This window comes from Penicillium citrinum, assembly GCF_028827155.1.
Source record: "Penicillium citrinum strain IBT 23319 chromosome Unknown utg000010l:1.0-1229701.0:1.0-1230130.0, whole genome shotgun sequence".
NCBI classification, from domain to species: domain Eukaryota; kingdom Fungi; phylum Ascomycota; class Eurotiomycetes; order Eurotiales; family Aspergillaceae; genus Penicillium; species Penicillium citrinum.
This window is the reverse complement of record NW_026622695.1, coordinates 711,028-720,571: the sequence shown is the minus strand read 5'-3', so window position 1 is coordinate 720,571 and position 9,544 is coordinate 711,028. Positions and strand designations below refer to the sequence as shown.

At 43.7% G+C, this 9,544-nt stretch overlaps 3 protein-coding genes across 3 annotated transcripts; all 3 read right to left on the bottom strand.

Annotated features, from left to right (window-relative positions):
* Positions 1-1,673: 1,673 nt before the first annotated feature.
* Positions 1,674-4,568, bottom strand: N7469_011329 (ankyrin repeat domain-containing protein; the record flags this gene model as incomplete). Its single annotated transcript, XM_056650234.1, has 1 exon — positions 1,674-4,568. The coding sequence occupies one exon, from the start codon at positions 4,566-4,568 to the stop codon at positions 1,674-1,676; it is 2,895 nt and encodes a 964-aa protein (XP_056495298.1).
* A 1,590-nt stretch (positions 4,569-6,158) lies between these two features.
* On the bottom strand, positions 6,159-7,112 carry N7469_011328 (uncharacterized protein; the record flags this gene model as incomplete). The annotated part of the gene is made up of 2 exons (XM_056650233.1): positions 6,159-6,621; positions 6,667-7,112. 2 exons carry the CDS (start codon positions 7,110-7,112, stop codon positions 6,159-6,161), a joined length of 909 nt encoding a protein of 302 aa, XP_056495297.1.
* A 1,394-nt stretch (positions 7,113-8,506) lies between these two features.
* Positions 8,507-8,947, bottom strand: N7469_011327 (uncharacterized protein; the record flags this gene model as incomplete). Its single annotated transcript, XM_056650232.1, has 1 exon — positions 8,507-8,947. The coding sequence occupies one exon, from the start codon at positions 8,945-8,947 to the stop codon at positions 8,507-8,509; it is 441 nt and encodes a 146-aa protein (XP_056495296.1).
* Between the last annotated feature and the right edge of the window lie 597 nt (positions 8,948-9,544).

Genomic DNA, 9,544 nt, shown 5'->3' with positions numbered 1-9,544 from the left:
TTACCACGTCTGCGCAAAGTCATGATGCGTATGCTCTGAGAAAGCTCCGAGAGTGGATTCAGGACCCTTCATAAGTTATTTTTTTTTCTGATAAGGTACTTCTCCCATTAACGAATCGGGTAGTCAAAAGATAGGAAAGTCTAATTCATCACGATTCTCCGTAAATCATGTAAGCAAACCCGCGCCGTAGTGTATAATAATTATATATATATATATCTCTATCGAATCTTGTCTCCGATATCAGTACAATCTGGACCCGGGCAGATAGTGGTAAAGTAGCACTGCTGCAATAAATCTTGTTCCACGAATTCCAGTATAGATGACCATAGGGTGTGGAGAGCACAGTCTATATCCAAGTAGCTACTATATTAGCTTCTTCCAGCATTGAATCATACTTCTAGACTAGTCCAAACATAATACATACGACCATAGGGTGTGGAGAACAGGGCTTCCCGTCCGCTCAGCCGTACTTAAGCCACACGCCGGCAGGTTAGTAGTATGGTGGGTGACCACATGCGAATCCCTGCTGTTGTATGTTTTTTACGTTTTGCTTTAAATTTTCATTTTGCGATCAACACGGCAAAGGACTGGGTTGAGAACCTGGTCTTAGAGGGAATGGGCCGCATTTTTAAACGGCCTGCGCCCTTTTCGGCCTTCATGGTCATTTTCATTCTTACGAGCCGCCTGCAGACGCGTTCAAGATGCTAACAGGTGCTATGAAGCAATAGTGTGATAATGATAAAATTTCTGCAGGCCCAGAGAACACGGAAACAAAGCTGAACTCCCCACGATTGCTATACTCTTTTCAGTTTCTGATAGCTTATACTATAAAGCAGTAGTAACGGAGTTGACTTGAGTCCAAGCTCAATCATAGGGGCCATCCCAGTTTTGAGAGTAAATCTTCCATAGTCCAAACTATCACCTTTCATCCTCCCATATCTCCGGCATCCCTTACTAGCAGCAGAGTAAAGTATCAGAAAGAGAAAGGAACGCCGTAAGTGAACTCCAGAGTCTTATCTGAAAGACTGTTTCTGGACAATGCTGATGTCTCGTTATAGCTGCTATGATTTTGCGGCGGCCTTGGAACATCAGATCGCCATGACCCGGGAGTAAGGGAAGAGCGGGGTAGACGCGCTGGTAGGCTAGACTTAAGAGACTTTTTGCCCTTTTAGTACCTACGTATATCATCAGCACTGACTACCAATTTGAATCATATTAAAGTCCACACGTCTTGCCAACTCCCGGTCATGGTGAAACCGGCTCGGAACACCTGACGTGCTGACTTTGTAGTTGTGGCCCTTTGTCATCGGGGCAATCTTACCGTCGGTGCTTGTATTCGAGTACCAGCCAGTATCACTTCTTACCGCTACTTTCGACTCACTGTGCTTTGTGAAAGCTGAGCTGCATGCAAAAGCAATTGGTCTACAACCAGATCAAAATTCCTGATTAGGTTGCTCATCATTACAGTACACTATTGGTCATCTCATCTAGGGATGATCAGCTAAATGTTTCCGATAAGGCTTGTGAACACTAAAAAAAAAGAGGGTATCAAACCATTATTTGGAACAGTGCTCGACAGAGACTGCTAGAAAAGCAGTCATCTATCCCTAGAAGAATACAAAATCTTGTGCAGAAGGGAAAAGGCAGAGCATGGAAAGCAATTCCTTGGTGCCTTATCGTGGGGTTTTTTTCTCTTGCTCTTCAACCGGATCGGCTTGAGGTGAGTTAAGAGTGCTCATTTCCCCCGAATTTGGACTAGATTCAGATGGCAACTCGTTAGTCTCATGAAACTCAATTTGATAATCATCAATGCACTCGCTTGCATTGCCATATTCAATCAAAGCAGTTTCCAAGCCAAACGTTGTGCCAGTATTCTGAAGTAAAGTCCGAGAAGATTCCATACACATGAGAAGACAGAAGGTTTCGGGACTTTCACGACAAATGGAGATCACAGTTCGACCCCATCTTGTTCTGTCTGTGAGTCGAAATCCCCAGTCAAGTAACACATCCAGTATATCGATCACAGTCTCTTCATCACGCCCTGAAATTGAACGAGAAGCAACCCAATGTAGCGGTGTCAAGCCCCCGCTAGACTTGTAATACGTGCTTGAGGGGCTTTGAATCTGTTGAAGCCAAATACTTCCCGGCGAATAGTTTTTAGTAGCAGACAACAGAAATTTAACGCATTCGCAGTGAAGTCTGTGTGCAGCAAGATGGATAGGAAGGCATCCTCCATTATTCGAAATTTTAGGGTTGGCGCCCTGGTCGATGAACCATTTAAAGGATTCCAAAGTCCCAAGAGATGAATTCCATGCCAAATGATGAAGGAAGGTATTCCCCATTTTATCTCTTGCATTGAAATCCAGTCCTCTTCTCTTCAATATCCTAGCCAGTTTGATGAGATCTTGAGATTGGAGTTGAATATTTCCAGCGTGATATGCAATGCTCATTAAAACGTTCTGACCCTGAAGATTTTTGGCGTTCGGCCTTTGAAGTTTCAATAATTCATCCAAAACTTCCTGGTTATTTTCGAGGAGTGCTGTCACCAGAGAGTCTCGGAATTCCTCTATATCAATCGGTGGTATCGTCTCTGGAGTATGTGTCCCAGGTCTAATGATATCCGATTGCTCCGCTATTACCAAGTTCTGAGGGTTTTCGGTGACAATCAAAGATCTCATCTCGCGCAGATATCTCACAAGCTCACTAGATCCTGTTTGGGATGCGATGTGAAAAAGACCAGATAGTTCTTTCAACTGAAGATTCCTGACCCCATAATCGTTCACCAATGCTTTCATTAGAGACAAGTCCCCGTTCCTTGTGGCCACTGTAAGAATCACGGAAATGTCGTAAGATCTGTACATTTGCAGTGGCATATTTTCTGACTGCTGTTGATGAAAACTCCGAAGGAGCCGTTCATTCCCGAAACGAACATAAAAGATGAAAGGTGACCGCCAGATCAAAGGCATATGACAGGCAGAGCCGACCTTGGCAAGTTGCTTCATCTCTTCTGCAAGTATGGATTGCGATTGCACTGCGGGTCGCTTGCGTCTGTTCAAGGACTGTGACAAAAAGACATGCAGTAAGCCGGTCTCGTCATTGGCCCAATGTTGAGAAAGTTGTGCAAACAATTCTTCTACGCCATGAATGTCTTCGACCTTGACATGAGATATTTCTTTCAGATGAGTATTCCAGTATCCACACGCATAAGCCAATAGAACATGGCTTTCCATGAAGCTTCGGATTTGAGCATTCCTTTGATCTTTCCAAGAGTAGGGAAACTCTGCTTTTATCGTTTCTATGTTGTCAACAATTATCTCTAGACAAGCAGCTGCGAGATCTCTGTGGCCATCGCTGGGTGGAGAAATCATGTCGGTATCTAACGAATCTGTCGACTGGCCGCGTTTCAGAAGAAAGACCTGCACCGAGGAGTGTGTAAACTGAACCATATCGTCAGATGATCTGATTCGAAGAAACGGAGCGAGAAATCGAAGATCATTTCGAAGGTCATTATGAGGTAGAAGCTGTTCTTGGCTGTTACTTGGCGTACGTGGCTCTTGTTCATTTGTATATTCGCATAGGTGCGCTAATTCTGATACTTTGAGTGGTCGGTAAGAGTATAACATTGTCGAAAGTAGCTTGGATGGCTTGTTGGCTATCACTGACGATAATCGATGCAGTTGGACTTCGTAATATTTGCCAAGATCCCTCAAATCGTCCAAGTCTCGTAGTATTGTGTCGACATCCCTCGTGTTCGAATTTTCAAGGCGTTGAATGACCAAAACAATGGGAAGGAAAAGGCCACATTTTGAAGCCTTCAAATATTCTTTGATCTTATCAGTCTGTTCATTTGAATAGCCACGAAGTGGTACAAGTCGATCGAGTTGCTCATCAATATAGCGGTTAATATCATCATCAACTCGATGATCTTCGTCATGGAGGTCTAGGTGTTGAATTTGGAACTTCGGGTTCTTCGAAATATGTGTCCTTACTGCTTCAATGGGTTGACTCGAAATGAGAACGCGAAGGTTGGATGGTAATTGCGAGCGCTGTCCTAGGAGAGACAGGAGCTCTTTCTGGGTGTCGAGTTCGCACTCATCGACTCCATCAATGAGAAGGAAGATTGTTTTCAAGTTAGATTCTAAGCACAAGTCACAGAATATTTTCCAAAGCCGGTCTTTCGGTAGGTGCCAGAAAGATTGAGATTGTCCGACTCCCAATTCGGATCGATACTCGTCTTGGATGTACTTTGCTAAGTCGTAGTTGAATTTCTCTTTGCTCCGTCTGTGTTGTAAGAATTGGTGTATGGCCACACATAAAATCTTTCCGAGATCATTATTTTCAGGATCGCGAGAGTCGCAAAGGCAGAAAAGTGCAGCGACAGTGTCTTGAAGTTCCTCATTGAAATAAGTGGAATAGGACGTCGCGAAATTCGCAATCAGTGATGTCTTGCCCATCCCAGGGCTACCGGTTAGCCATAAGATATTGCAATCCGTTCCTGATCGCCAATCCTTGACAGCTGGATTTTGAAATAGCCATTGGCTTGTGCCCTTTTCTATCGCTTCCATCATCTGAAACAAGTGTTTTTCGTACGGGTATGGTTTAAAAAGTTCTGCGAAGGCCTTTGGGGTTGGCTGTCTCGGTTTACGATAACGATGATGCGGCCCTTGGAATCCATCCCCTAAGAACATTCTCATGAAATGCTGAGGATCAATCGGTGTCCCGTCACTTTGAGTCCCTAGTTGTGCTAGAAATCAAATTAGAGGCATAATCCTTGGCGGGAGTTCGGTGATCTCACGAGCCATGTAATAGTATTGATCACCAAGGTGAACTCTGGATTGTTCGCTTATACTAATATCGTGGATGGAGTGGCCCGACATGATGCCCAGCGTTCAACTCCCTCAGATTGTTCAGACAAGATGAAGGAAACCAGAGAACGAAACGTTCGTTTCTGAGATATACGCTGGAAATGTGGATGCGACACAATACTATACTTCTGATGGAAAGACGGATGAAGTGAATAAGGAAACCCCTGAAAGGTGGTCTCAAGTTGCGACTGACGCGGGAATGACCGATAAAAAATTGTATACAAGGCAAAGCCAGTAGTTACCATAGGAGGAACGATCAAGTACTGTCAGGTACCAATGATTGCTATCTACCCACTTAGTGAGTGAATACGTTGTTTGTCCTTGTATCTTGACAACATGCAATACAACCGGCGATATCGCGGGACGAAGGTGAGGTCCATAGAGTAATTCACTTTAGGTGTAGTCGTACTTGAAGATTGCAATTGCTCGTTTTTCGAGCTTATTTTCACCCAGGCTGGGAAGCCCCAGCGTTTCATAAATTTCAGCCAGCCTCGAAGAGACAAATATGGCGAATGTTACAGCGAATCACCCAGCAAGTTGGTTTAAGCCCCATTGCTTCTTCCACTACTACTACTGTAGTATTGTGACATGTAAACGCCTCGTCAGCGCGTAAGTAAGACACTTTTGTTGCAATATCTTAAGAAATTGTGAGCGAGTTCTGGAGATTGGCTGTCGAAAGCCTCTCCGGGAGTTAAATCAAACCAATCAACCAATCAACCAAGCTATCGTATCGCCTCGATTTTAGTTTCGACTAACACCTCCTCACCTCGCATATTATCACGAGTTTACGGTGTCGGCAGTTTCTCATTGTGGCCTGGGTCAAATGAATTATACTTGATCTTGAAGAATAATTGGGTTCTTTATTATTATTTTTGAGTTTGTGGGAGAAAGGAAAAGAAGAAAAATATATACAGGACAACCAGCTCTTGCAACATCGGAGTCCTAGGACTTGATGTATTCCCCACCTTTGGCTGGAGTGCCAAGAAGTTGGCTCGTGATATTACAGCGGCGTTCGAGCGCTGTAAATGTATACGAACAGGCTTACACCGCAAAATTCTGACCTATCTGCGGGTATCATTGACCCAATCAAGTTACGTCGGAATGTGATGCCCTAGGGACACTCCAGCCCATTCAGCTCGCTATTTCTGCGGTCCAATCACATAGTCTGACGGTCGAGGACTTTGACCAGACTTCCCATTGCTTAATACTGGCAATTGAGGTGGTTCACTCACTCACTCACTCACTCACTCACTCACTCACTCACTCACTCATGACGAGACTAGAATTTGATTCTCATTTAAAAAAGTCCTTGGCTGCATCACCTGCCATGTTTCCTGCAACGACCCAACTACCCTCAATATCAATGTTACTGAATTGATGCAATGCAGCGCCTTGCACATTGCCCAAGTCACCCATCAGTAATCTAGCATCTTTAGACGCTTTGATATACTTGTATATATGCCCTGTCGCCTTCGTAGTCTCCTGTAATGCTGCCATGCATGCCTTGTAACAGTGAAGGAGGGAGATATTTTGCTTCTCAATGGCACTAAGGGCTTCCGAGCTTTGAGCACTCGCAAGAAGATAGCTATTGTTCATATCGTCGTGCGTCTTGTCATGAGGGTACAAATCGAGGATTGCTTGCAGGCCGATCTGCAGGCCTTGCATTTGGCCTGTGAGTCGAGTTCCGAGGTCTTCGATCTTTGTTTCGAGATTCCGAGCAGTGTTAAGATTTTCTGACATTGTTTTCCTTCGCGGACTTCTCAGAAATGATCTTGTTTTCAGTGGGAAGTACATTACTTACAGACTGAGAAATTCTAGAGAGATAGCAAAGGTCGATTTGTAGCTTTCTAATCGCACTTGGAAAGTCACAATCTCTTTTTCCCGCAAGCGCATTTTTATTTTGTCTCGAGTACTGATGCGTTCTTCTGTAGAGTGGCGTAGAATATGGGCCATCTTCGTCTGAAAGGCATCACACGCATTATGGCAGGCATCTAATGATGGCTCTATTTCGCGGAGGTTCGATCTTTGCGCTTCGGAGAGAACGGAGTCTTTTTCTTTTTCTTCAGCTAGCCTTTGCTTTAAGGAATGGATTGTTTCGTAGAGAATTCCAACCTCGGTTTTCAGATGTATGATAGTTTCTGGCGCATCTTGGATACCAGAAATTGTTTCATGGAGAAGTTTGACACTAGAGTATGCAACACCTGCGACGGCAATGACGCTTGCAGTTATGCTTAACGGGTCACTCATGGCTGTTGCTCCGCAATGAAGAGATCTGACAATCCAAGATTTGAATACTCGTGGATTGAATAATTGCGGGTGCCAGTAGCAGAGAGCTGTTCCATTTAATAGACATGCAAGTGTGGGGCATCTGCTAATTGTACCCTATGGTAGTCGATGCTTGCCGCCCAAGTCTAGATGTACTATGTTTACGTATTGGCCTGGTATTCTACATACCAGTGGATCTATCAAGTAAGCCTTTCAAGTGGGCGCAAAAGTTTCGATACTCCACCACACGAAGCACTTCGTAATCTATCTGCCCACCTCCTTCATCAAGTGGCCTCTGTACCATGTAAAGCGAAGATAAGAGACCCAGGAGGTAGTCGACAGGACTGTGTGTCATGGAAAGTAGTCAGACAGTGATGAGGTCTATTAAGCAGTCATTAAGAAAGACATTCGAAAAGCGAAAACCAGAGATATGCAAACTAGTACTCGTAAGATGCTAATACTTAGTCGCTCAAATATTCCACTTCACTGCCAGGTCTGTAGGATGCTTGAGGCACTCATGCAACAAATAAACACATCAAGATCCTGACTAACATACTAACTACTGGATAAAACGGTTCATCAATATAGTAAAAATACATTAATATATTGTCATTCAGAGAGCTATTGAGGAGCTTCCATTGCCACTAGGCATCCAATACCAAAAGTTCCATCAGTTGTCGCTTTTGGAGATTTGACTGGTCCGTCAATTGTATCACTTCAATATAACTGGCATTGAATGAATGGGCTTCGAATTCCGGCATAGGAACAGACTGAGTGTGACATGCATACAATCACATTTTCTACCAGTGCGGTTGTTGGGATTGCGGCTAAGTGAATGGCACATTCCATTTCAAAAGGGACAGCCTCCAAACGCTCACCTTCCTTGATTCATATTTCTCTAGCTCGCTTTTTTGTTCTACATACACCTCACCGGCACCCACTATATCTAGCTACATCCTCTTTATCATACCAAGTATTCATCGTGGACGTCTGCCTCAAGCTTCAAGTTGCAAGTTACCAATGGCGAGGGTCCGTTCAATCTCCAGACATGACTGCAGCTGCCAACTGAAGCTCTACCTGTCCCGGAAATCCAGCAAGCTCTATCAGAGTACAGAGTACCCAATATGTGCCGACAACGATTCACAAGGAGTCCCACAATACTCCATGACCATATGACTCGGCTGGACAGTTGACCATCGACCTGTTTTGTTCTCCGATCTGATACAGAAATTTCACGATTTGTTTTTATTGAGAAAGTCTCTGCAGAAAAAAAAATAGAATCAATATTCTGAATAATTTTTATTTACAGAATATTTTGATAGTATTATTGATAGCTAAATCTACCTTGGTAACACTCACCATTATTTCAAACAAAACTAAAACTTCGCCTTCCCATCCCTCATCCCCAATTCACTCTCACTAAACCGATAAAGCACATCCCCAAAAGACCCCGTAGGAAAAACATAAAACCACCTCAACTCGTCCAACCCCACATTAACAATCCCATGTTCAGCATCAGAAGGAATAAATACCGTACTACCAGCCACCACCTTACTCACGACCCCATCAATAGTAATTTCCCCCTCTCCTTGAAGAATATGGTAGATCTCCGCCTGTTTATGTCGATGCGCACAGAGATGTCCTGTTTTCGGAGGACAGGATGCGATTCCGGCGCTTAGGTCTGTTGTGTGTGTTTTTGGGGATGATATTAGGGTGTGCCATGTTATGTCGCCGTGGGCAGGGGTTGTGAAGGATTCAGGTGGTGAGGTGGTGTAGGTTGGTGGGATTATTGTTGGTTTGGATTTGGAGTTGGACATTTTGGTAACCTAACCAAACCCTGGAGAGATTTAAGTTTATTTGGGTATAAGTATATGTGCGTGCTCCGGTTGAATCTTGAGAAGTATCTTGTTTCTTGGACTTTGAGGGTTTGACGATATAGCACGTTGTTAAGAGATTGGTTTTTATAAATGTTAGAATGATGATGATGATGACGATGATGATGATGTGATGTCTCCACGGTGGAGTATTCTCTGGAGACAGTATCTATGGACTTTCTTTCTATTTCGAGAAAACGTTTCCATTAGCCACTTTAGTCTGGGCAATGGCTTACAGTACATTAGTGTGACAAATCATTTTGAAGAGATGTGGGACTCCAGCCAGGATTTTGATATGATGTGCTTTTGAATTGAGTCTGGGTGTGGGGAAATTAAACCATACTGAGATTACTCTGCATTTAGCGAGGGAATTTGAACTCGAGACTCTACAATCTTGATAAGGGACTACTAGATAGAATCTATTTTATCTATAGAATACGCTCCATTCGTTCGTGGAATGAATCCATTGTATGTGATTGATCACTATATCAAATCTCCCAAATCAAAATTACCTCACGCCATAGTGCCGAACGCCTGGAA